The sequence below is a fragment of the Enoplosus armatus genome, chromosome 23 (assembly GCF_043641665.1).
Source record: "Enoplosus armatus isolate fEnoArm2 chromosome 23, fEnoArm2.hap1, whole genome shotgun sequence".
Lineage (NCBI taxonomy): Eukaryota > Metazoa > Chordata > Actinopteri > Centrarchiformes > Enoplosidae > Enoplosus > Enoplosus armatus.
The window spans coordinates 13,006,823-13,032,644 of NC_092202.1; the positions used below are offsets into that span (position 1 = coordinate 13,006,823).

The following is a 25,822-nucleotide window of genomic DNA, read 5'->3' on the forward strand; positions in this document are numbered from 1 at the left end:
AAGACGAAAAGGCGTTAAAAGTGATCGTGATCAGAGTCTCCATGGTGTGAATTCCAATGACCACCTCTGTTCTCATTGCAGTTTTTCCCAATGGAAAAATAAAGTGTCATTTCCCACTGCGTCCCACAAAGCATGTGGAGAAGCAGGGTTTGCTGAAGTGCGTCTGCAGCAGAACAGGCCAACACAGTGAGTGAGCTGACTTTGTATGTGGGTGTCAGATTATCTCTCCTCTGTGTTAATATTCAGCGAGGATGTTTAATTTGTTGCCATTTCTTTTTGTTTTTTCTCCCAATTTGTTTCCAGAGTTTGAGGCAGCCTGCCCGACGTGGCGCACTGGTATTCCAATCTCCCTGGTATGAGTGAGTGGAATTATGCAGAGAGAGACCAGGAGTGAAGGACCTCATAATGCATCCTATCACATCACACACGATCTAATCACCACATCACTGCACGAACATGTGATGCTAACCATTACACGTCATTATGTAATTTCACACAAGAAGCGGCATATCAGTCGCAACATGCATCAAATCATCCTCGTAATGTACTATAGATGTCTGTGATCTTTCATACATTGTATATATAGACAGTTTTCTATTACAAAAACGTTCTGCTTCTCTGTTTGGTTACATTTGAGTATATAGTGGAGCTCAGCAATAGTTTGACATTTTGGGGAATATGCTTATTCCCTTTCTTGCTCGAGACTTAAATGAGAAGATTGATACCATTCTCCTGTCTGCACAATGAATATGAAGCTACAGCCAGCAGACTGGAAACAGACAGCTAGAGTGTCTCTTTCCAAATGTGTAAGAAGTGTAAAAACAACAAATAGCTGTTTTATTGGCAGACTACCTCTTAAGCAAACTGTCTTCCCGTCTTTATGCCTAGCTGAGCTAACCAACTGCTAGCTCCAGCAACATATTTGAATGTGAACGCGAATGTGAGAGCGGTATCAATCTGCTCATCTAACTCATTTAAACATTTCCCCTATAGTTGAACTATTGGCTTAAAGGTTTCTTTACTGAAATGATTGTGAAATAAATTACAACATTAGTGGACACGTCATCAGTTTCAGGCATATGTACAATATTACATAAAGCTCTGACACCTTTTTGCATTTGTTGTCATAAAGGAAAATAAAGACACTGTCAGTTCTTTTTAATATTTTTTTTAATTTTGTCTTTAATCAGGGCATAAACCAAATTAAATTGTCATTGTCAGTTTTTGGGTGGACGTGATACTTTCTCACCTACCACGAATGTCACCTTTGTTAACCCACTGTATGATCATCTGTGTCAGCTGTAGCCCTCATGGAAGAGGAGACAGGTTTTGCTGGATAGGGGTAGGATTCACACCACTGGGCCTTTCCTGTTTTGCTCACTTCTATCAATGAGAAATCAGGTATCACGATACAGGCATTTTTCATGTTGCGCTGCCTCAGTGAGAGTGATTTGGAAACCCTTACTTAAGGCACAATGTCACATGGTGAAATTCCATTGCTTGTGTGAATCTTCTCATTTGATTTGATGCATTTTCTTTCACTGAGCAGAAGAGAAATTTGAATGAACACCAGCGTAGCTCACCTTTTCAAAGAAAATCGATGTTCTTTGTAATTCATGTTATTAATCTCAGTGATATGACACGATAAGAGCGTTCTGTGATGACATTTTGTGATTTCTCGCGCCTCTTACTCAACTGTCACAGGTCTGGAGTCTCCAATGGTGTAATTCTCAAACCAAAATACTCTTCTTTTCCATGGTGCAATAACTGATGAAGTGGAATTGACCTTACCGCTGAAGGTTAATGCCACTGACTAGTGGACTAAAATTATTTTAGACATCATCTAATCTCTCACTGAGGTCTCTGAAATAACCGTCTAGAATACTGCAGGTCAGCAGAGTTAACTGTCATGGGAACATGGTGCCCTGTTTACCCTCCTTATCTGTTTCATGTTTACACCAAAACACTGCAGTCAAGCAAAGAGCACACACACACACACACAATGTGAAAGTCAAAGTGAGAAGACAGACAGAGAGAAAAAGTCACAGTAGATAACAAAACTGTGCCCAGCACTTGGTGTTCCTGGGAACCAAACTATCAGACAGGTAAGTCATCTATTCTTTATCAAAACAAGCCTGGTTACATATCTTCAGTTATACTTCACTCTACCTAGAAAGGTGATGTAAATCATTCTTCAGAGTGTGCAGCAGGCTGGCTCTGAGCCATGCATGTAGCAGAGAAAGGGAAAAGCTCTGGTGGAATCTTTCTCTCCTCTGAGTAAAGAATAACTCAGGTCAGGAGACAGCGGTGGTTAATCCTTAGTGAGTGAGGGGCGTGGACCTTTGGTCTTAGCGGGCGCCTCACTGGTTTGCTGAGCTTATCGTTTGACTGAGATAGTGGTTTCCTGTGGATGTTGGCAGAATTTTAGGTCACGGATGCAAAGTTTGTATGCTTTGTATCCTCTTTGTTCTAACTGGTGCTGCTGGGTAGAGCTGTTAGACTGGGTAGACTGCAGGGAGCAGTCTCCTTTAGATGCACATTCGTACATCATAGCAACTCAGTCTCCTACAAATCTACATATTAGTAGTGTTTACTACTAATTTGTTTTTGGAGGAAAATGCTCCTTACGCATTAATGCAACTAATAATAAACCAATATTATAACATATAATGACTTAACAGTTGACTTTTGATACTTCAAGTACATTTTACTGATAATACTTTTATCTAAGAAACATTTCGAATACAAGACTTTTACTTGTAATGGTGCATTTTTAAATTATGGTATTGCCTGAATACTTCTTCCATCACTGGACAATGGACATGAGACATATTTACTAATGTAAACTAGTTGTATAGGCAGGCTGGATGATAGAAAAGACACATAACAAGCCTCCATCACATTTTCTTAAATCGATTTCGGGTGAATTTCAGCCCTATACAATGCATGCTGGGAAATATTCGAAGAGGCAAACAACATTATGTCCAATGATTAATTGAACATTCAGTCAACTCATCGTTTTGAAGTTCTGCAATGGCTCTGAATGTGATAACTGGACAATTTAAAAAGATCTGACTTAGATGAATTGATTTAATGAACTTGATTAGACGATTCTACAGTGTATAACTCAGACTGGAATAAGCAATATTATATGTTGAAACTACAAAATTTGAGGGGAACTCATTTGCGATTGAGGCCCTGCTATTCACAAGTTAGAATGGGCAAAACAAAAGCTGTGTTCATTATTTGAACCCTATATTCTCATTATGACAGTTCATTTGGTATTTCAATTGTGTCCCCACCTCTCTTTTATGGACGTGGATGGCCAGCTCAGCTATGTCTCGACAGGTGGTCCAGGTCCAGCCGGAGAGCAGGGTTGAGGAGGCAGGTCAATGGAGTACGGGCCTGTGTGAGTGCTATAAAGACGTGGGAGACTGTAAGTGTCCAAACGTGGATCATGGAATATATATGATGCAGAGTGTGATGAAATTTACAGCATATCTGACCGTCTCTGCTGAGTGCAAAAAAAAACAATGCATTTCCGGAAATGTATTTACTGTTGTAAAAGATGGATCTTTACCATGCACTGTGAGTTGATCTACTGTGTGTGTGTGTGTGTGTGTGTGTGTGTGTGTGTGTGTGTGTGTGTGTGTGTGTGTGGGCAGGCTGCTTTGCCCTGTGCTGCCTCCCAGTGTTCACCTGTAAGGTGACCAATGCAGTGGGTGCATGTCCCTGCCTGCCTCTGCTGGACTGTATCGGCTGTGTACCACCGGCCTCACTCGCCATGAGGGCATCTGTCAGGGAAAGATACGGCATACAGGTAATACAGCACAGACTCCCCTTTTTCAAGAGAACAAAATAAAGAAATACATCATTATTTTCTTTATGTACTTCTCACCTGGATTGGTGGACTATCCATAGCAACTGGGGCATGGTTTCTGTAAAGACACACTTAAAATTCCATTAATTCCCATTGTTTCTGGGGTGGTGGCTGTCATAAAGAGTCTTTAAAAACCTCAACAAATATGCGTGGGTTGATACAACACTGGGCAGATGGGAAAATAGAAATGACAAATTAAAGGAAAAACCAACATAAGTGTCTTAGTAAGGTTATGATCCACCATGAGCCTCCAGAACAGTTTCAATAACTCTATTGGAGGGGTTAACATAATTCTTACAGAATTGTCACCTGTTGGTATGTTTTTTTGTAATTTAGGTGAACAACCCGTTAAATATAAAACTGCGAGGATCACAGCACATTGCCTAAATTGAGAGGACAGCACCTTTGGAACGATTACGCTTCCATTGACTTCCATTGTTTCATTACGATACATCAATTCCAATGGGAAACATCAGAGCGGCTTACACTAAGACTGCCACAGCGCTCAAACAGAGCTATTGATGTGGTATCATTTCAACAGGTAGTAAGTAGTACAGTAGCTATCTTGACAGCTTTTTTTATGGAGCTTAATCATTCTTTTTCGATCTTGTGGCAGAAGAAGTTAAGGGACTGTGAATAAACCAGTGTTTTCCGGACTTTTCCTAGTTGGGGCGGGAATGTGTTAGAGTCCAATTTGTCAATAAATTCTTTCAGTCAAGTGGAGTAGCCCCTGTAGTTGCGATGTCGTAATAAACTCTGGTCCGAACAATGCGGCTGATTGCTTTCCCTGGTACCACACTGTGTCCCCAGCTCAATTACACAGAGCTGCTGGAGCTTTGAATTATTATGATTACTGCTGAGGAGATGGAGACTTTCTGTGATGAAACACAATAACAGCACACAGGGGAAATAGCTGCAACATCAAGTATGTGTGCCAAATGACACTGGTTATTACTTTAGCAATGCAAACAATGTTTTGAGTCTATGTAGTGACATCAGATAAACCTTAGATATATGCTGAGGATGCAGTGAAATCAGGACACGTTTATTAAATTAATAAATCTGCACTAGAGCCATAAATAACTTAATGAATAAACAACAAACTGTTAGCGCCTTTAAGATACAGCAAGCTGCTCAGTCTGCCCACCCACTGCTTCGCACTAAACACTCATGCACCGGCCTGCGTGACCACAGATCTCGAAACATCAGGTCTCCGTCACTGATCAGCGCACGTAACCAATACAAAACAGATGTTTGACATGCAAATATCACATGCCAGGGCCAAGTTGTGAGTTTGATGCTGGATAAGCCGAGCCGGTGGTTTCTGGGACAGTGAAGAGAAGGAGAGATAAGGCAGGAGGTGGGAGTGGTTGGAGGCCAGGCAGGCAGAAGCTGGAGCACTGCCATCGGAGAGGAGGAGGTGGTTGGTAATGTTGGCTTCTCTGGAGGTGGAGTGGGCCGTGGATCGCTGTCAATACTGCCGAGCATGAGCTAGGAAGGTGCCAGAAGTTCTTATGAAAACAAGTCCCAGCATGTAGGCTGTTTTCAAAGCAAGGCAACAACTCTGTCATGGGTGGAAGGAGACAATGCCGTAACAGTGTGTATCATGAGAATAAAAGTGCAGATTCAGACCGATTACTTCGGCCATTTGAATATGCATTCAAAGTTCTGGATCATCGTTCTGTGCAAATTGTACGTTCTTTCTGTGTGTGCAATACTTCAACATCTTCAACTTGGAGTGAAAAGTCTCAACAGCTACTGGATGGATTATTGTGAGATTTGGTACAGTCATTCATGTCCCCCTCAGAATGATTCGTAATAACTTTGGTTATAACTTAACTTTTTGTCCAGCACCATCATCAGGTCAAAGTTTTAATTTGTCCAATTAATACTTTGGTTTATGACCAAATACCTGAAAAACATTCTGAGCTAGCTTAGCTAAAAGTAAATGAACTCCATAGTCAGTGACTACAAATCTTTGAACTGAACGGAATGATTTGAATCAGCAAAGTGGTTCATGACTTCCACCTCTACAATATGATAGCACTGGCATTATGAGTGTGTTAGCATGTTGACTTTAGCATTTAGCTCTAAGCACCACTGCGGCAATATCCTACAACCTCCCAGAGCTTAGCAGGGTTTTAGTCTTGTTTGGTCTCAAACTAAAAGTTGCTAACTTACTTCATACATTTTCCCCTTGTTATTTCTATTTTGTCTTTGTTGTATTTATGCTTTGATAACTTTTTTCTTCTTTACTTTAAGTTTTTACAATGCAAAAGAGTACTTTATTTCATTCTTTATTCATTTTTCATTTCATCTAAACTTTAAAACATGAAATAAACCAACAAATCACTCCAAACTTTTGGTTGGGATGATATATTTATGTTTATGTTTCTTATGGTTTGACTGTATTTGCATGTAAACTTTAAATCACAAAGTTGCATGCTGCATTCAGATTCTCAGACCTGTAATGATGTTTGGGGGCGGAGGGATAATTTTAGTTGTTAATGTCACCCTCCCACATTGAATTCACAGGGGAGGCAGTGCAGCAGAGAGAGCGTGTGGTACAGAGCTGATCCCAGGTCTGTTGCTCAAGTAAGACAAAGGGTGTACAGCTTCAGCTTCAGATGTTGAGGCTGCTAACCAGCACTTAAAACACAGCTGTGTCAGAATCCGAAAGGTGCATTCAGATCCTCAGACCTGTAAAGAAGCTTGTGGGTGCAGGGATTGTTTTGTTGGTTTTGTCACCTCCAACAGTAAATTCAAGCGAGGTTGCACGATTGTAATGCAACAGCTGATATCACTGAATGCATTTGTCATGTTTCGTGACTATCCTGTCGGTGAAGTTCACAAATGCAACATGCGAGCCAGCATTAAGGCTGATTTTCTAATGAGAATATGATATTATGAAAGAGCAATGTTTCGGCTGTCGGATTGGGACTCTTGAGTTACAGTGCTGACTCAGCATCATGAAGGAGGCTGCACATGGAACAACCAGGATCTGCCCTCTAACTGTGTTTCTCAGACTTTATTGATTTATCAAATCTCACCCACCAACATTTCCATCTTGACATTACTGACAAGCTCTTTATCCCGGCCGCTGTTACTAAGAGCAAGGACTTGGCTGCAAGAATCTCACAGGGGGAGGACGTTTGCTGAAACAGGAGAGCACGATTATTACTGTTACACTGACAAATACGCTGCTGATCTATTCACTTCAAGCAGCTGTATACTTCTGTACATTACTACATTTTTGCTTTTTCATTATCGGCGTATATTTTCCTAATTTGGACTTTTTAAATACATGTTTGTTTGTCTTACATTTAGCAAAAAGGAATGTGGTAAAACTATGAAACATTTTTAAATTTTACCGTATAACGTTTTACCATATTCCCACTAACTTCCAGTAGTACTGTTAATTGCAAAGGATGTGAGTACAACAGGCGAATGGAACACAGAACTGCTGCATTGTATATATCAGCAAACATGTCTTTTTTGCACCTAAATGCAAATGTTCACCTTTTGTTCGAGCCTCCCACCCGTGTTCAGGCCTCTCTCTCTCTCTCTCTGTGTCTTAACAGGGGAGTGTGTGGAGTGACTGCCTGTACGGATGCTGCTGCTATCCGCTATCTTGGCTCCAGATCTCCAGAGAGCTGAAGAGAAGAGCAGCATCCCACGCCTCCTCCTCCTCCTCAGCCAGATACACTGCTCTGGCCTCCCTGCAGGGGGCGCACTTGGTCTAGACACACGGAGCCCTCCTTTCTCCCGGCCTCTGCTACAGCCTGCCCTCCAGAGTACAGGAGTTGATTTAATCACACTTCCTCTGGTCTGCCGCCGCTCCCTGTTACCTCAGAGAATTCAGCAGGGACGCAGTGTGCCCCACAGGGAAATGTCGCATGTTATTTTGAATAATTCATTAGCATATTATACTTTACTCTTGCAGTAGTGGAAAGTAACCAACATAGGTACAATTTTCCAGTACTTTTACTTACAAATATTGTATATATAGTATTGTATGTTGTACTTCTTACTGCCCATTTATCTGTCTGCTTACTAGTTACTAGTTACTGCTCAGATTAAGATGTTTCAGATGTCTAGAAGTTGTTAGGAGTTCCACAAAGGATTTCCTTCCTCTAAGATGGATTTATTTAAATATAAAACTTTTTGTTTGAGGCCTAAAAAGGTTTAAAAAAAAAAAAAAATCACAAAATGTTTCAGAAAAACCAAAGATTAGAAAATGAATACAGATTTTTGTAGCAGAACTTAGTTTTCTCTTGTTTCCTCTCCCATTACTCATCCCATGGCCCTTCCGACTTATCTTGTAACCCCGTGGTGGGGGGCCAACCCCAGGTTCAGAGCCCCTGGATCCAATCTAAAAATGTCAAATATAACAATATCAGTCACAGGGGCCAATTTTCTGCAGAATGAGTACTTTTACTTTTGATACTCTATGTACGATTAGCTGATAATACTTGAATTTTACTTGTAATGGAGTATTTTTACATTGTTGTTTTGGTACTTTTACACAAGTAAAGTATCTGAATATTTCTTCCACCACCGTGTTCTTTATCAATATTAAGGCAAGGTACCACAGCACACTGATGATTATGATTTTTGTTTCAAGTAAGCTCTCCAACAGTGTACAAAGCCTCCATTTGAAAACGTAAGTTTGATCTTGACGTTTACAAAGACAAATTCTTGTATGCAATTTCCTAAATACGATTGTCACCTTTATTTTTAAATCTGGTGCTGCATTAATCAGAGGTCTTTCCTGGAATCTTCTACCACTTCAGGGAGGGACACACAGACAGGGAGGGAAAAACAAATCATTCAGGGGAATCAAGTAACTACGTAACTTGATTGCTGGCAGACACATTTAAATCTAACCAAATGGGAAACAAACACACTTTGAACAAACACAAAGCTTAGCCATTGATTTTACGATTTAACCTTTAAGATATTACAAGTGAAATGATACACTGCGCGTGCACAGCAATGTTTCTGTTCATTTCAGTGATAAAGTAATTGTCTTTACATTTTGTATTAAAATGAACCTCTAAGACATTTGCTAGAAAACAATGAAATGATCTGTTAACAATCATGATTACTCCAGTCAGAAATATTCCATTTTAATATAAGCTATTATTCCATTTCCTGCCCCAAATCTATTCAGCTGCTCTTGGATTCCGGACTGGCCTTGTGGTTCAGACACAAAATCCAAATATTTTGTGTTGAACTATTTGAATGAATTCTAATAAAACGCCAAATGTTGCAATGCTAATCTGAAAACAAGAAGGAGATGTGAATTCAAGGAAACGGCAGAATCAACAGCTTCTCAGCGAACGTGATGAAGACCTTTGTGACATTCAAACAAAAGGCAAAGAGCCACATGCCACTGCGGCACAGAGGGTAAGCATTCTGGAGGACATTCTGTTTGTCCTTATCACATACCTCTGTCTAAGAGCAGAGCTGTGCACTTTGAATATGAGGTAAATGTGCGTTTTGTGGCATGATGACGATTTCAAAAGGATGCGTGACGGCCAGATAGTCTGATGTCTGATTGCCAAAGGTGTCGACACAAGTCCGACTGGACAGACCAGTCGGTGACATGCATCCTCTGCTGTCCTGTCACGTTCGCTGCCCTGCAGCAAGTCTATAAGATGCCACACTGCCCTGCAAGTCCATTACTTGACTGAGCTCTGCCTCATAGGCCAGTAAGGTAAGACAATCTAACTATACTACTGATGATAATTTACGTATTGAACCTAATTTCTCATTGAACATGGTCCTTAAGAGATCTTCATGTTTTATCTTCAGGTTGCGTGATCCCGCAGCTTGCTCAGGAAATTCTGCAACCTGTGGATTTCTGAAACTTTAGACAGAAAACAGAAGTAGTCGAACTCTCACCTACAGACCTGTTCACCTCCTCTCAAGTCTGTTTCGCTTGCTTCCTGAAAAGTCCAACATGTGAGGTGTTTGCTTGATAACAGCTTGATGTGTGATGCTCGTGACCCAGAAGGACCTGAAAAACGTAGCACTGCATTGCACATAGCATGAAAATTAATCACAAACATACTTTCTAAAATAGGTGCAATTGCACTTTACTGACTCGTGTGGTAAATAGGTTCTCTAAATCTATTCATCTACTGAACAGTACATTACAATGCACTAGTCTCAACCAAACGTGACATCCGGGTGTCAGAATGTTGCCGAGACCTTCCATCGCATTGCAAAATGTAGAACGTTTTCATTTAGCCTGCAAATATACTTTTCATTTCCAATTCCTTATGACTTTAAAGTCATTAAGCATAAGTTATAATGCCAGCGGCTCTGTCACATTATACATACCATAACAAAATGGATAATATGGATTTTGATCAGTTTAAAATGAGTACCCGGTCTGCTTTTCAGGAACCAAGGACATATCCTTCTTTAATTCTCCAAACAGTGCAGGCTTTGGATAATCCACCGGGGTTTTAAAAGAATGCATTAGTCTGAGGGGTAGCCGTACAGAAGATGTACAATGTTCAATCTTTCAATTTATCCGAAGTCATCACAGTCAACATACTTAGAGCTAAATGGTTTTCACCAGCTTTATTATTCTTATAAAAAATGCATGATTGGGGAAGTATTTCGCGAATGTATTAGGTTTCATTGACCACAATACACTTGCATTACTGTTGTGGCAAGAAAAGCCTTTGCCAGGGTGTTGAACTCATCAAGTGCTTACGTGTAGCAAAGGTTTAGTCTCCAAAGTTACTGTAATCTGTGTTTTTTTGACAGAAGCTGAAGTCATGTCCGGAAAGATGGTCGTAACCCAACCCAGGCCCTTCATCAACACCGCTGTAGCCAACCAGTGGACCTCTGGCATCTGTGACTGCTTCCAAGACCTGCCCCAGTGTAAGCGCACTTCTTTGTTTTTAAGTAACTTGACCAGATATACAGTACATCTTTTACAGTGAGGGATAAGGAGGGACACTAGGTGTTTAGTACACATCTAAATCCCTTTCTCGTGCATGCAGTTGAAGGTATGCTGATCACTCAGACTGATCTGGGTTTAGGAATGCCTACAGACGGCAGACCTGAGATCAGTGGGGTGTGGTGAAGTATTTGGGCATTGCTGTGCATTACCACTCTTGACTTGTTTGCTATTTTTCTGAGTGCAACAATAATGCGTTTAAGGAAGGATGTTTGGACGTCAGTGACTGATGTTCTCCTGCTGTGAAACCTTTTGGATGAGCACACTCCTGCTGTTGAGCATAAACGTGACCTTTTTTTTCCAGGCTGCTTCGCCTTTTGGTGTCTTCCCTGCTTCACCTGTAAGACAGCGCACGAGGCCGGGGAGTGTCTGTGTTTACCTCTGCTGGACGCTTTTGGACTCATCCCTCCCATGACCACAGCCCTCAGGGTGTCAGTACGCCAACGATATGGCATTGAGGTACAGACACTGTGCTGTCCTGAGCCCCTATTCAAAAAAACAGCTACTGAGGCGTAAATAATGTGCACCTCAACTGCGTCAGTACTTACAAGCATCGTGTTTACCAGCATAAAAGTCCGTTTATCTGATCACTGATCAGTCTTAAACCTGTTTAGTCTTTCGTCACAGTGTGTATTTCGCGTTCTTAGACAACACCCAGCGATTCATGTAGCACGGTCATTAAAGAGGGTCACAGCACACTGTGTTCCTTTGTTCCAGCAGACTTGTTTAGGTAGACTCTGACAATGATTAATGCCTGTAGCCAAAAAGTCAGCTGTGTTGTAGAGCTGATAGCTGTAGGATTATGCAGATAAAGCTTTTTCAAAACATTATTTGTCACCATGAACCATGTTTTCCCCTTATCTGTTGCACGTTTGACCCCTCTTATCTCCTCGCCGGGCCGCCCCCTAACTGTGCCTCTGTCTTCGCAGGGTACAGTTTGCAGTGACTGTGTGTACGCCTGCTTCTGCGGGCCCTGCACCTGGTGTCAAATGGCAAGAGAAATCAAAACACGGATGAATCCCATTACCTTCGTCAGCACGGCGGCCTGATGAGAACAAAAAAAAAAAAAGGCTCAAATCACCACAGCATCCTCATCATTAAAACTAACGTCATCAGGGGTTTTCTCTTCATCCCCAGTGTCGTCATGCCATTTTGAATAAGAGAGGGCCACATCTGTTTCAGGCACGTCTGCCTCTGAGGAATGCCACTAGCGGCTGATTAAAGATCAGCACATGAGGGTCATAAATGTTATTCATTACTTAATGACAGAAACAAGAGACAAGCAGACACTTGGCCTCTGTGATATCCACTCCCAGGTATCAATGACTACGAGCAAATGACAATATTCTGTACTGATGATGATTCTGGTTGAACTGTTTTGTACACAGTTATTGACATTGCATCTTTACATTTTCAGTGGGGATGTCTTTCCACGTTTTTTTTCCTTGTTCCTTTGGATAATGTATTACTTATATAGTATATAATACAGTAGAAGTATATATGTTTGTATATGGGCTGATTTTCTCTTGTTGTATGAAGAAGGCCGCTGTGCTGAAAGGTAGCTGTTCATTCAACTTACCACAAGTGTTGCTAGCTGGCATGAGCTCATGGATATAAACAACTTTGTTCCTAACCGAGATATCTCAGCAACTATTGGATGGACATTTGGTACAGAGATTCATGATCCCCAGAGGATGAATCCTCCTGACTTTTATGAACCTCTGACTGTTGACTCTAGTGCCACCATGAGGTTGACATTTTTGTCTTTTATTGAAATGTCTCCACAACTACTGAAGGAATTGCCAGGAAATTTGGTACACACATTCACATCCTCCTCTGGATGAACTGTAATATCTGGTTGGTTTATGACCATATATAAATGCCTGCAAAACTAAGGACATTCCCATCAGCCTCAGTTGTAGTTTGTGTTTGTGCTAATCAGCAAATGTTAGCATGTTAACATGCTAAACTAAGATGGTGAACATGGGAAACATTACCTGCTTAACACACTTTGATTATAAAGGCGTGCAAATGACTGGTGACATTGTATTACAGTTAGAATATACTACAATTGTTAGTTGGAGGGAGTTGTACTGTGGATGTATTTGTGATAAAACATACATACTATTTTTTATTATACATTCTTCACATTTATGTTCCCGAATTCTTCAGTCCGTTGAAACTGCTGTTTTTGTATCATTCATATTCAACCATTTTGCATTCAAAACATGACTTTGAGAGTCCTCATTGATTGCAGAGAAACGAACTCGAAACTAACTTGATAGCACAATAAATTTCAGTGTGCTCTCTATCGTATGCAAACCACACATGCAAATCTGCCTAGGTTGAGGTGTTAAATGCACAGCTTTTGCTCAGTGTGATCAAACCAGTGTCCACGGAGAAGCAGCAACATCAGGTAGGTGTGTTTATCAAATTAACGTTTAAATTTAATGAAGTAAATGCTGTAGTCAAAACAACAGGCTTGTAGATGAGGAGGATGAAGGATTTTACAGTGTACGTGCAATAGTGCATAGTAAACAGCAGTCATTAAGTGATCGCACATGCTGGGCATGTGAGTAAATGGTGTGAACACTGTGATGGGGATTTAAATGAGCCATATCATGACACAGAACAATTGAAGGAAGGAAAGGTTCTGAAGCAGCGAGCGTCGCGGGGGCTTTGTTCAGATATTTGGGCTCGGGTTCAACTTTGAGAAGGTGCAATGAATGTAGAAAGACTCCCATGAGAAAAAACAGAAATAAATGTTTTCATTTTCAGGCCTTCCTTATTTGAGTGATCACCATGGCAACGAACGTGTTCGTCAACAGTCAGCCTCAGCCTCCAACTATGATCGCTGTCCAGTCGAACCAGTGGAGCACCAGCATCTGTGGCTGCTTCGATGATATACATGTCTGTAAGTCTCTTTCTCTGCAGCACGGCAGATGTTTTCATGACACCTCCCGTGTGCTTTCCTTCCACTGGCGTATGCAAATGTTGTCAGAGTGACATTTGAATCGGTCCATACTTTGACGAGGGCTGTCAAATACAGCTTTTGAAATTTCCACATTAAGCATTTCGCTGCGATTAAATATCCCAGTCACAGCGAAATTGTAATCTTTATGGCCTTGTTTCCATTCCATGAGAGGCTGCTCGCACACACATGACTGGAGATTAAATAGTTGAAAAAGGAGGCCGAGACCTGAGAAGTCTGAGATAATTAAAAAAACATCTCAAGACCAGACTGCAGCCCTACTTTAAACTTCTGATTCAATTTGAAGAAAACTGTGCACGACCAGATTCAAAGGTGATCAGTATTCACAGGAAATGAACAGCGACCTGCTTAAAAAATGCAAAGACAGGCAGGAGGCATCCTTCTGGTTGCCTTTTTCCTATGGAAAGAAGTCATGAGAAGCATTTTGCTTTATATATGTCGACCAAATTCTCAGTTTAGAATGTTCTAATCTGAAATCTATTTTGAACCTTCCCACAACAAAGGACCCGTTACTGCCTCTCGAGATAAGAGCTGCTATTACTGCTAAACCTTTGAACCTCGTTCCAAGTTGCTTTGCCTACTGGTGTTTCCCTTGCTTTGCCTGCACCACCGCCTCTGACTTTGGAGAGTGTTTCTGTCTCCCCCTGCTGGATTTGCTGTGGGGCACCCTTCAGATGATGTCTGTCCCACTATGTGTTCCACCTATGTCCATGTCCATGAGGGTTGCTGTGCGTCACCGCTATGGAATCCAGGTGAGTTTAGAAAAACCCAGAGATGCCTCACTTTTTGTCTTTTTCCCGGCTGCAGCTATATTTCTGTTTTGTGTGTCCTTGCTCAGGGAGATATGACAGCTGACTGTGTGCACGCCACCTTCCTCAACATCTGCTCCTGGTGCCAGATTGCCAGAGAGATCAAAAGACGCAGCCGGCCGCTCACTGTCATCTCCGCCCAGCCAGTGTCCATGGGTGCCCAGCAATACCTGATGACCACCCAGCCGACGGCCGTCACCTCTCAGCCGATTTTTACAGCTGCTCCTCAGGTTGTCCAGACCTTCTAGGGTCATGTGACTCCTGGTTCTTTCTTTCGGCCTGAGTTTTATTATCAGGCAATCTATGAAGTACAATACATCTTAGCCCAAGTATAACATATTGTCTGGAAAATCTGTCCTAACTAACCCTCTAGTAGCCCATCTTCTCATAGTGGTGCATGTGTGGGTCTACTTTTAGATTACATGTAAAATAATTTTATCAGCTATCCTAATCCAGGAATATCATCCTATCCCCTCCAGGATGTAGGACATCTGCAGAGCTGTCCTAAGCTGGCTAAGACAAACATGCACACACATTCCAGTGGGTGGATACATATAGGCTGATTGAAAGACACTGATTTTAAACGTCCAGGACAACATGGACAAAACGTAATTGGCAAGTGCAAAAATACAGCCTTTGGAATGTGTTGAATCTGCAGCGTAATGCCTGAAAAACGCCTTTATGTTCCTGTGATACCTTTCTTTCTCAAGTGAAACCTTCTACTGCTTGTTGAGTGAAAATGTCAACGCTGTTCCTGGCCATGATAAATATGGAACCCTGTTTGTTTTTTTTGTCAGCTGTTGAAATGGCTACTTATACTGTTTGGTCAGTTCTTAACACTACTGGGCTCCTGTTTGTCAAACTCACAGCAACCTTTTTAGGCTTGAGTGAAAATTAAATGTAAACAATCCTTCACTTAAACTCATACTTGCAAACTAAAAAATAAAATTTACCATATTTCTTTTGACTCAAAAACTTTTTTTTTTTTTGCATTCATCTGGGGTACAAACAACAAGAAATAAAGCTTGATTTTCTTTACAATCTCTTTTCTGGACATACAAATCTTCCCTTTCATTATATGTTATGTTATAATTTCCTATAATTCCCTTCGTATTGATATGGTTGCTAATACTTATGAATTGCATATTAAAGTTTTTTTTTTACAGAATGAACTGGGAGACATAGGCACTGGAGATAAAATCCTTCTCTCTGGTTGATCCCTTAAAAGCTGCTTTTAAAAGTTACTGCCACACTTCACTGTAAGTAGGAGTGACATGCGTGTTAATGTGTCTCATTCTTTACTTTTGGCAAAGACCTCCTGAGATTGCTCTTCTTGGGAGTAATTCTCATAACTTATGATACATACAAGCCCTGATCTGCACAGTTATAAACTCAAACTCTCTGCTCAGGCTAACTGTGTTGACTCTTGCTAAGCTGCGAAGCAAGGCAATGAGCAAAAGCAATGCACTTTTGCTTGTAGCTTAAAGGACTTTGGTAAACATGTATTAATATTACTTGGAAACTCTTAAGCCACGGGCTGCATACCTTCGTCTCTGTGGTCTGCTGTTACCTTGAGCTGTTGTTCCTTGGCTCAGGTTTATACAGCTCCACAGAGGCAGAGAGGAGGAGGGGAAGGCTGTGGTTCACTGATATGACTGTTGAACAGTGACTATTTTCCCTCCGCTGTGTGACCTTGCTGCTTCCTCCCTCCCTCATTCCCTGCCACTCCCGTCTCACACTCTCTGACCGTGTCCAAGTTTGCATTTTTCCCCTGAATTTTCCTAATCAGTCACATTATAAAGTCTGTGCACCAAACTCGCCCGTGAACGAGTGTATAAGAGATGAAATGAGCAGCAATAGGAGCTGAGCAGGAGATAAACTGATGAGTAGCTTTGCATTAAGACACTTTATAAAGCAAACAATATATTGACTGAGCAAAAAAACAGCCAATCAGAACTCAGTTATGTCCATCTGATAACTCTATTTTGCATTGATTCTCTTAAACGAGTGGACGTAAAGGGACAAAAACGATTGAAAGGGAGGAAGGAAGACAAATGCTAAATGCTGGTTAATTCAAATTACATATCCATATTTAATATGCACTCTACCACATTCACTTATACCATGCTTTTAACATTGAAGTTTGCCCTTAATAACAATGTGTAGACCTTTGTGAGTTACTGGACTTTGACCAGTTGGAATAGGGCCTGTGTGTGTAAAGATTAAGCTGTGTGGAAACACAGATAGTATCCTGGCTCACTCAGGAGCTCAAGCGAAAAACTTCTAGATTTTTATACAAGATCAAGGTGAGGCACTGGATATAACTGAATAATTTAACAAAAACAAAAAGAAAATTTAGACAGACGAGGCATGTGAGCTATACCTTAAAGTTTATTTCTATCTGTTGGTTCTCCCAGGAAATGTCCAGCATGATCCCTGTACTTCTGACAGGACTCTGCTTCCTGTTGCTCACGCCCAATTTTTGCAGTGGCAGCAGGATTCTGGTAGTGCCAGTCGATGGCAGCCACTGGATCAACATGGAGGTGATCCTCAGGGAGTTGCACTCCAGAGGCCACGTCATCACCGTGCTGCACTCCTCCAAGAGCTGGTACATCCCGAGAAACTCTTCGATTTATACTTCTATTACCCTGCGCACGCTGGAGGATGAGTCGGACAAGAGCTACTACAATAAATTGCTGCTGGATGGTATGGAATGCCGCAGGTGGCCGACTTTTATCCGCACCTTCTGCCATCAGCGCTTGATCACATCCATGTTGGCTAAGGGCCATGAGATCCTTGCTCGAGCAACTGCTACAGTTTTAGATGACCCCATTTTCATGAAGAAGCTGCAAGATGGCAAGTTTGACTTGATGTTAACCGACCCTGCGCTGACTACAGGGATTTTTCTGGGTAGGTACCTCAAGCTGCCGATGGTTTTCAATGTGCGCTGGATTAATAATGGGGAAGGCCATTTAACCATAGCTCCCTCTCCTGCCTCCTATATCCCCGTGTCAGGAAGTGAAATGCATGATCAGATGGATTTTCTGGAGAGGACCAGGAATCTGTTACATTATCTCTATAGTGTTGTTGAACAGCACTTCATCATTAACCCTGCCTACTCAGACGTGCTCCAGCGGCACTTCCCTCCAGGAACTGACTTGCTGTCTTTGGAGCATGCAGCCGATATCTGGCTGGTGAGGACGGATTTTGTCTTTGAGTTCCCTCGGCCCACCATGCCCAACGTGGTCTACATCGGGGGGTTCCAGTGCAAAAAGGCCCGTCCCCTCCCTGCAGAGCTGGAGGCCTTCATGCAGAGCTCCGGGGAGCATGGGGTGGTGGTCATGTCTCTGGGGACGCTGGTGTCGGCCCTGCCTCGTGAGGTCACAGAGGCCATCGCTGCTGCTTTTGCTCAGCTCCCTCAGAAGGTGGTATGGAGGTTTGAGGGTGAAAAGCCTGCGTCCCTGGGGAACAACACCCTGCTGCGAGGCTGGCTGCCTCAGAACGACCTCCTGGGACATCCCAAGACTCGTGCTTTTGTAGCCCATGGAGGCACAAATGGCCTGTATGAGGCCATTTACCATGGCGTTCCCGTTCTGGGCCTGCCCCTCCTCTTTGACCAGTTTGACAACCTACTCCGGCTGAAGGTGCGCGGGGCAGCTCGGGTGGTGGAGGCTAAGTCACTCACCAAAGAAGACTTTCTGGAGGCTCTAAAGGACATCCTTGAGACTCCCTCATACCGTAACAACATGCAGCGTCTCTCACAGCTACACCACGACAAGCCAGTGTCTCCTATGGACACCGCCATCTTTTGGATTGAGTACGTCATCAGGAACAAAGGTGCAGCCCATCTGCAGTCAGCAGGTTTTAGCCTGCCTTGGTACTCCTACTTCAGCCTGGATGTGGCTGTTTTATTCGCGGCCCTCACTGGAGCCTTTGTTTGGGTTTCAGCCTTAGTCTGTAGGTTTCTCTGCTGCTGAAGGTCCAGGAGAAAGATGAAAGCAGAGTAAGTGATTCAACACATAACTCACGCTTAGTGACTGATGTAAGAGAAACAGCTAAGAGAAGTGAAGGGTTGTCCCAGATTTGCCAGTTTTGGGGAATACACTTGTCATATTGTCCTACATGCTTTAAAAGACACAATCTGTTTTGATATCATGTTCGCAAACCTTAATCATATTCTGCTCTTTTCAAGCTTCCTAAGCTAGGAAAGATAACATTTTCTTTTCTAAGCTACTTTCCATAGTTGTAGTTGTCATAGGCAAAGACAAACACTGGAACACCATATTGTCTTTTTTAGCTAAATATAATTTAATATCTACTCTCTTCTGCAGAGCTCTCACTTAACAAATGCTAACAAATGTTATGCAATCATATTTGCTGAATAGTTGCACATTATTACAAACACTGCAATTACATTTTGTCTTACATACAGTATGTGCTAACATACCAAGACTACTATTATCAACGGGATATGTACATAATAATGATCTACAGTGCTTTTGTCATCATTCTATGCTGGGAAATAAATCTCAAACACTACATGAATGCAAACATATTTGGAGTCTTATCATGAGATCACTTCAGAGCTACAAACCAGAAACAAATGTGAGATAATGGTGTACACAGTGGCTTCCCAAATTCCCAAAAGCAGCAGCTAAATTTGGGAAAAGAACCTTAGACCAGGTCAAGCGGAGGGCTCAAGCACTGAGGAGAAAAATCACTTTGCTCAGAGTGGAATTACCCACTAGATTGTAGCAGAGCTGAAGATGTTTCACCATACAATGCTAAAAGGTTTTTATAAGCAGGTTTGGAATTTTATCTCACCTGCACAGATTTTGAGAAAAGAAATAAAAAGGAAAACTAACATTTTTGTTCAGTGACTGGGCAATGTATGGTGGTGATTCAGAGGAAAGATAAGAGCAAGCGCTGATGATGTGACACGGAGAATTGGTTGCATAACAACATATACGGTATGCCCAGAGCACGTACTGTAAGTCAGACCTTATTCCACAGAGCCACCCACAGAGGGCCCCAGATGTAGTGTTAAAGGGATGATGCTGCCTTGGTTGCGACAGTAGTGTGAGCTTCAGTATTTGCTTCACAACCTTAGCGGCTTCCTGTATAATTTTCATTTTGCAGAACTCCGTGGCGGCGCCCAGGCTTAAGCATTTAAGCTTTGACCTTGTTGACCCAGTGCTCCCTATTGGGGTTGTAATAGCCCAGTACCTCAGTGCTGGTGAAGCTTACATGGCAATGGCTTCTTCCCATCTTTTTATTTGCATATGGTATATACAACTCCCTATTCCAAGATGAAATGCAGAAAACACCCTGCGTTGTGCAGCCAGCCTTCTGCAGGAGCAACTTATCATGCTGCCTCTCAACTCCAGGGACACTTCCAACCGGGAGGCAATTTGCTGTCTACCTACAATCTTGGATTATTCAATAAATCAAAGATCTGTGACATTTTAAAGGAAACAAAGTGAGTTATTTGACCCTCCTCCCTTGAAACCATGCGGTAAAAATACTGCCTAACACCCATTGTCTCAACATACCCATTCTTCCCCAAAACAATTTCAATTGTGCAATGTGCTTTTTTTTTTTCTCCCAGTGGTGCCTGAGCAAAGTTCACCCTGGGTAAATTACACACATCCACTGTTGACAAGCTGTATCAATGAAATAAGTCATTTTCAGTTTAGGGATAATGTTGCCAGTAAAACTGCTTTTTATTTAAACTCTACATCTGGCATCTTTATTGCAATACATGTGCTTTGTTCTACAGGGCTGTTTGTCTGCTCTCTCTTTCTGTGGTTTTAATTTTTTCTGTCGATCAGCTCACTCTTGCAAAATCAGATACACACACACACACACACACACACTGTTTCTTGCTTTTGTCACTTCAGAGGACATTGCATTGACTTGCATTCATGCTGTCTGTAACCTTATCAATAACAATAATACTGCTAACCCCAACCCTTATCTTATCCTGAGTATATACCCTAACCCTAACACACAAATTCAAGCCCAACAGAATTTGATGGTTTACCTTGAGGAAACCTATTTTTTGAGTCTGCATACTTACATAGTAAAAACAAAATACTCAAATGTGTTGAAAAGCATGTTTAAAAACAGCACAGTGGGAGGGTTAATGTGTTCAATGGCACGTGGCCAGCAACCGACAATCTAAGGGGCATTAGTGGACCCCCTACATCAGTTACTCCCCTCGCGGCACCCTGTCCACCTTAATCATCCTGTCTACTACTAGAGTAAGAGAGACGGCGGCAGAGAGAAAGAGAGAGTGTATGTTTTTGTTCTGGGGCAGAAAGGCGTTCTCCTGCCTCAGGATGTTGCCTTTAAAGCTGAAGAAGTGGGTTTCCTGTGGAGGAAACGATCACAGAACAGACAAGGCTTGGTCGAGACACCGTGTTCCCAACATTTTTTGAGTACAGGTCACCCAGCTGCAGAGCGGGCAGCACGCTTTTGTGGAACAAAGTCGGCCTCGCCGCCACGGGAGGTGAGTGAAAAGTCTTGGTTTGAGTTATACGGTTCAGCTGCTCATGCAACTGCTGATACTAGTTCATCTGAGAAATGCTCTTGCTATCTGCTTTTGCAGGCGTTTGTTTCCCCCTGATGGATCCTGGATGCTTTGAAGTCTGGTTGAGTGACAGCACGAAGTCTGAGCCTGACTTTTCCACAGGAGAATGTATTTATGAATATTACACAATGGACAAATGACAAGTGGATGCATCAAACTGATAACAACTGAGACTTCTTGACTTTTCTTTTGCTTTGAGTGAATGAATGGGTGTTTCTACACCATCTCATCGTCCTGTAAGTATCAGTCCATGCCTGAGTGAGGTCACCCCCAGTTTCCCATGTCAGGAGCTTGACCAGCAGAGACATGTCCAATGACAGCTGCAACCTCCCCTTGGACACGGATATATTTGGCCTGACTTGTATCTATGGCCTGATCTTCTCTTTGGGTCTCCCCAGCAACCTGCTGTCTCTCTGGGGACTGTACCACCTGGGCCGATCAGGTGGGGGAGGCTGCCAGCTGGTCTACATCCTCAACCTCCTGCTGTCAGACCTCCTCCAGCTGCTCACCCTACCACTGTGGATCCTCTACCTCCAAGGTACACACCGCTGGCCCTATGGCCAGCTCACCTGTGAACTGGTGGGCTATGTGTTTTACGTAAACGTCTACGCCAGCGTCATGTTCCTGTGCCTGATAGCGCTGGACCGCTGCCTGGCCATCGTGTACCCACTGAGCAGCCGAAGAGTGAGGACTGTCAGGGTGGCAGCGGTGTCCGGTGTGGCAGTTTGGACCCTCACCTTCCTGTTCTGCCTGAGTGGGCTGCTGCCGTCAGTGTTTGACCCTGACCGACTGCTGTGTCTGGAGCAGTACCCCGTCAGCCCGGGATACGCCCACTTCAAGATCACCACTGTGGCTCTTGGCTTTCTGCTGCCATGTGCCATATTAGGGTGAGTTAACTCAAGGATATGAGGATATTGCTGCTGTATCTTACATGTACATGTATTGTGTCTCCAAAAACAGTTCATGTAAAGGTTCTGTGGTCAAAAAAGTCAACCTTTGCCAATGCACAAAAACTTATTTAAGTGCTCAAATTTGTGGGGCAGCAAAAAAGGAATCAGCTGTTTACTAACCTCAGGTTGAAATGATGCAATAAAACGTATGAAGCCAATTGCAACATGAACTAAAATGAGGGTTAAAACTGAAAACATGGAGTGAAATATACAAAACATCAGAGAAATCCTTGTGATACTGTACAGTTTAACAAAGGAAGTCTCCATTACACAGTTTTGTATATTCTGATGGCTGACAGGCTGAGTTCTCATCTGCAACTCTGCTTCCCCCCTTAGCTACACTTCAGCCCACATTGGGGTGACACTCCGACGATCTCCTTCCCTCTCTGACCACGAGCGGCACAAAATCGTGGGCATCCTAGTCGTGATCACTGTCAACTTCATCGTCGTGTTTGGACCCTATCACCTTGTGGGTGGATACAGATTTGTGTCCTTGCTGCTGACTGATGAGCCGTGTGGATTGGAGCGTTCCATTTTCCTCATCTATCGCCTGTGCTACGGCCTGACCAGCCTCAACACCCTGCTGGATCCCCTCTTCTACATCTTCCTGTGCCCCGACGCTCGGCTAGAGCTGCAAAGGTCCCTGCCCTGTTTGGGAAGGGGCCAAAACACCCGCAAAAAGATCACCCTCAGCACACGAGCTCACCCAGACAACCAGAGGGAGAGTGACACTGCACATAATAATCTCCTGGCAATATAACTAGAAATTGTGCCACCCAGTGGAAATGCACGTGTACTGTTTCTGTGCACTGTGAGGTTCAATTACTTTGCCTCAGAGTATTTCAACATCCTGAGCTAAAAGAATGGTGCAGTTTTTAGTTCCTCATGACGCTCCAAGTACCTAAGTACTGTTTGAGAAAATAGCATCATAAAAATAGAATCATTTGTGTGTAGCACATAGATCTTAAGGTGCAAAGACTTCAGCAGTTCCTTACATGAGCTCAACGCTATATCATTTAGCACAAAATACGGAAATCCACTGTTTCATGTTTGTCAAAAATCCACTCTTTTGTGATATTCATATCCATACCCATTGTAGCCTCAAACTGGACATACACAACCAAATGAAATGCAATTAATCTGATTCATCTATTTACCAGATTTGTTTGTTTTTGAAGAGTCTGACTAGTGTATGGAAACCAACCATTGTGGACACAATCAAACTATTATTATTTTTTTTTTTTTACTGTTATGTTTACAACGATTAAAGATTGATGTTTAATCGCTTGTTTGCTGTCAGTCATTAACGTTGGTGTGCATCGCTTCGTAAAACACAAGCATGACTGTGGTTGTGCAACTGCAGGGCAAGTGTCAAACTGCAACACCAGAGCGCATTCCTTTTTGTTTATTGATGTTTGGAAATGTCACAGTGGTAAAAAGTACAGACATTACATGGACAATGAAGCAGATATGCTTTACAACATGTAAGGCACCTTTTCTCTATTATAAGCTTAATGGGAGAATAGCGAGAGCATACTGTCTCTCCAAAAAAAAACCTACAGCTACTGATAACATCTTGTGACAGAGACCGCAACTATCTTCATAGTTTTTACAAAGCGATAAACTATAGAGAAGCAATATGTTGTATGAGTCATTCAACAAAATATACACATCAATCAAAGTCCAAGTAAAAATGAGAAAACCACACCGGATGCTGTATGTTTTTAGTTTGTTTTGTTCCAGCAGTTGTCACTAATCTGAAGTACAAGCACAGGACCAGTGTGAGCGTTCACCACACGCACTGTATAGCTGGGGGCGTGGCCGGCAGGGGGCGTGGCCAGTGCAAACAAATAAAGCCCTGTCGCTAGTAAAGACCAGATAGAAAATATTGAGGAGGGATGGAGAGACTTGTGCTCTAAAAGCTAACATGATACATTTAGCAAAATGTACATTTCCATGGCCCAATGGATTCTACTCTGCCGTTACCATCAATGAAATGTAATACTTCCTTCCAGCGTTTCATATTAAAAGCCTATCAGTGCCAGAAGGGATTATGCCAATTCAGCTTGTAAGAAAGATACCAGACCTGCGACCAGTGGGCCCTGCCTCCTTAATAGTTTACACCCCCTTTTTCCAGGGTTTCCTCATAATTCATTTACTTTTTAAGTCAAAAAAGTATCATTTACGTTTATTTACAGCACATTGGAATTGAAATCTGTCTTCAGCCATCAGTTTCAGAGCTGCTGAATGGGTTTTAAATTCAAACATCTGACTTCTTACCAAAAACATTGCAAGATACTAAAGTGTAGAAGCTGCAAAATTACAAATGACCTGTCTCCTATGTAGGCCTGTTTCAAATAAAGGCTGGTTCTCTGTGCAGATGAAGTCAAATAAAAGCCTGGCCACTATTAAAGAATTGACGGTACATTTTTGTTCAGTTCTGAGCAGCGTTGGCAGGATTTTCATCCTGCTCTTGCTCCTCTGCTTTCAGACACAAGGTTGGAATAGAATTCTTCTGCTTCAACACAAGCTCGGTGGTGCTGATAGAGCTGCGAGCGGTGCTGCGGCGTCGGGCCAGCTCTGCCAGATCCTCAGCCAGAACACTCTCCATCACCGCACCCAGAGAATGTCTTATCTTTTTGCGCAGGTCATGGCAGCTGAACACATACAGAATGGGGTTAAGGACACTGTTAAGGAAGCCGATGGTTGCTGCAATTGGGAGGGCCCTGCTTGCAAAACTCTTCGCAGCATGCTTACTGGGGGCCATCGCCTCTATAATGATGAATACGTGGTACGGAGCCCAGCAGAGTACAAAGCTCACCACCACGGCCACTACGAGCCGAACAAAGCGGAAAGAGCGTCGGCAGCCTCTGCGCGCCAAGCTGACATTCACGGCAGCATAGCTGAGGATGATGATTAGTAGAGGGATCAAGAAGGCTAGAAAGAGCTTCATGAAGGCCAAGACCATCTTGCGCTGATTTCCTAAAGATACCAGGTCAAAGGCTTCAGCAGGGGGGAATCGAGTATAATTGTAGTAACACAGGATCTTGCCGTTAGGTTGGCGAATGGTGTCACGGAATATGTAGAAGGGGATAGTGCAGACCACAGCCAAGGCCCAAATCAGCCCACATATTTTCCTCACTAGTCGGACGTTTCTGTAGTTCTGGGCCCAGACGGGCCTCAGCACCACCAGGCAGCGGTCCATAGAAATGGCCGCCAGCAGGAAGCCACTGACAAACATGTTGAGAAAGAAGATGGAGGAGTGGATGCGGCAAAAGGTTGTGCCCAACGTCCAGGTGTGGCCGCGGGCCATGTAGAGGGTGAAGAAGGGCAGGGAAGCGGTGGCCAGCAGGTCAGAGGCTGCGAGATTCAGGATCCAGATGCTGATTACAGAGCGGCGGACGTGGAAGCCCACTACTCCAAGGATGAGGAGGTTTTCTACGATGCCAATGGAAGAGACCAAGCCATGGAGGGAAATGGTAAAAACACTCAGAGAACTCATCTTGGCTGTTTGGTTTGATGGGCTACTGCTGATATCCACCATCTCGAGAGGGAAAACGTCTCGATGTCGTACTGAGCTGACGTCCTTTAACTTAGGCTTTCGCTGCACACCGCTGAGA

The 25,822-nt window shown here is 42.8% G+C and overlaps 6 protein-coding genes across 7 annotated transcripts; 5 read left to right on the plus strand and 1 right to left on the minus strand.

The window, feature by feature from the left end:
* Nucleotides 1-1,984: 1,984 nt before the first annotated feature.
* Nucleotides 1,985-8,393, plus strand: LOC139306043 (cornifelin homolog B-like). Its single transcript, XM_070930005.1, has 4 exons — nucleotides 1,985-2,105; nucleotides 3,330-3,436; nucleotides 3,666-3,820; nucleotides 7,462-8,393. Exons 2-4 carry the CDS (start codon nucleotides 3,337-3,339, stop codon nucleotides 7,621-7,623), a joined length of 417 nt encoding a protein of 138 aa, XP_070786106.1. The 5' UTR covers nucleotides 1,985-2,105; nucleotides 3,330-3,336; the 3' UTR covers nucleotides 7,624-8,393.
* Nucleotides 8,394-9,526: 1,133 nt separating this feature from the next.
* Nucleotides 9,527-12,768, plus strand: LOC139306069 (cornifelin homolog A-like). Of its 2 annotated transcripts, XM_070930031.1 has the most exons (5): nucleotides 9,549-9,599; nucleotides 9,698-9,847; nucleotides 10,664-10,780; nucleotides 11,164-11,318; nucleotides 11,789-12,768. In XM_070930031.1, the coding sequence occupies exons 3-5, from the start codon at nucleotides 10,675-10,677 to the stop codon at nucleotides 11,906-11,908; spliced, it is 381 nt and encodes a 126-aa protein (XP_070786132.1). In that variant the 5' UTR covers nucleotides 9,549-9,599; nucleotides 9,698-9,847; nucleotides 10,664-10,674; the 3' UTR covers nucleotides 11,909-12,768. The 2 variants fall into 2 exon arrangements, with proteins under 2 accessions (XP_070786131.1, XP_070786132.1); XM_070930030.1 differs by lacking the exon at nucleotides 9,698-9,847 and having other exon boundaries at nucleotides 9,527-9,599.
* A 372-nt stretch (nucleotides 12,769-13,140) lies between these two features.
* On the plus strand, nucleotides 13,141-15,621 carry LOC139306068 (placenta-specific gene 8 protein-like). Its single transcript, XM_070930029.1, has 3 exons — nucleotides 13,141-13,777; nucleotides 14,420-14,603; nucleotides 14,690-15,621. Exons 1-3 carry the CDS (start codon nucleotides 13,662-13,664, stop codon nucleotides 14,906-14,908), a joined length of 519 nt encoding a protein of 172 aa, XP_070786130.1. The 5' UTR covers nucleotides 13,141-13,661; the 3' UTR covers nucleotides 14,909-15,621.
* A 1,459-nt stretch (nucleotides 15,622-17,080) lies between these two features.
* On the plus strand, nucleotides 17,081-18,637 carry ugt5g1 (UDP glucuronosyltransferase 5 family, polypeptide G1). Its single transcript, XM_070930028.1, has one exon. It carries the CDS (start codon nucleotides 17,081-17,083, stop codon nucleotides 18,635-18,637), a length of 1,557 nt encoding a protein of 518 aa, XP_070786129.1.
* A 2,707-nt stretch (nucleotides 18,638-21,344) lies between these two features.
* Nucleotides 21,345-23,484, plus strand: LOC139306143 (G-protein coupled receptor 4). The gene is made up of 2 exons (XM_070930102.1): nucleotides 21,345-22,139; nucleotides 22,539-23,484. Exons 1-2 carry the CDS (start codon nucleotides 21,559-21,561, stop codon nucleotides 22,960-22,962), a joined length of 1,005 nt encoding a protein of 334 aa, XP_070786203.1. The 5' UTR covers nucleotides 21,345-21,558; the 3' UTR covers nucleotides 22,963-23,484.
* A 1,152-nt stretch (nucleotides 23,485-24,636) lies between these two features.
* Nucleotides 24,637-25,746, minus strand: LOC139306166 (prostaglandin D2 receptor 2-like). Its single transcript, XM_070930124.1, has one exon. It carries the CDS (start codon nucleotides 25,744-25,746, stop codon nucleotides 24,637-24,639), a length of 1,110 nt encoding a protein of 369 aa, XP_070786225.1.
* Between the last annotated feature and the right edge of the window lie 76 nt (nucleotides 25,747-25,822).

Bases quoted from the DNA above. Each gene is read 5' to 3' on its own strand.
- LOC139306043 (XM_070930005.1), top strand. From the start codon at position 3,337: ATGTCTCGACAGGTGGTCCAGGTCCAGCCGGAGAGCAGGGTTGAGGAG. The intron at 3,437-3,665 runs GTAAGTGTCCAA...GTGTGTGGGCAG, and splicing joins CTATAAAGACGTGGGAGACT to GCTGCTTTGCCCTGTGCTGC. The intron at 3,821-7,461 runs GTAATACAGCAC...GTGTCTTAACAG, and splicing joins GGGAAAGATACGGCATACAG to GGGAGTGTGTGGAGTGACTG.
- LOC139306069 (XM_070930030.1), top strand. From the start codon at position 10,675: ATGTCCGGAAAGATGGTCGTAACCCAACCCAGGCCCTTCATCAACACC. The intron at 10,781-11,163 runs GTAAGCGCACTT...TTTTTTTTCCAG, and splicing joins CTTCCAAGACCTGCCCCAGT to GCTGCTTCGCCTTTTGGTGT. The intron at 11,319-11,788 runs GTACAGACACTG...CTGTCTTCGCAG, and splicing joins GCCAACGATATGGCATTGAG to GGTACAGTTTGCAGTGACTG.
- LOC139306068 (XM_070930029.1), top strand. From the start codon at position 13,662: ATGGCAACGAACGTGTTCGTCAACAGTCAGCCTCAGCCTCCAACTATG. The intron at 13,778-14,419 runs GTCTCTTTCTCT...CCTCGTTCCAAG, and splicing joins GATGATATACATGTCTGTAA to TTGCTTTGCCTACTGGTGTT. The intron at 14,604-14,689 runs GTGAGTTTAGAA...GTCCTTGCTCAG, and splicing joins GTCACCGCTATGGAATCCAG to GGAGATATGACAGCTGACTG.
- ugt5g1 (XM_070930028.1), top strand. From the start codon at position 17,081: ATGTCCAGCATGATCCCTGTACTTCTGACAGGACTCTGCTTCCTGTTG.
- LOC139306143 (XM_070930102.1), top strand. From the start codon at position 21,559: ATGTCCAATGACAGCTGCAACCTCCCCTTGGACACGGATATATTTGGC. The intron at 22,140-22,538 runs GTGAGTTAACTC...TTCCCCCCTTAG, and splicing joins CTGCCATGTGCCATATTAGG to CTACACTTCAGCCCACATTG.
- LOC139306166 (XM_070930124.1), bottom strand. From the start codon at position 25,746: ATGGTGGATATCAGCAGTAGCCCATCAAACCAAACAGCCAAGATGAGT.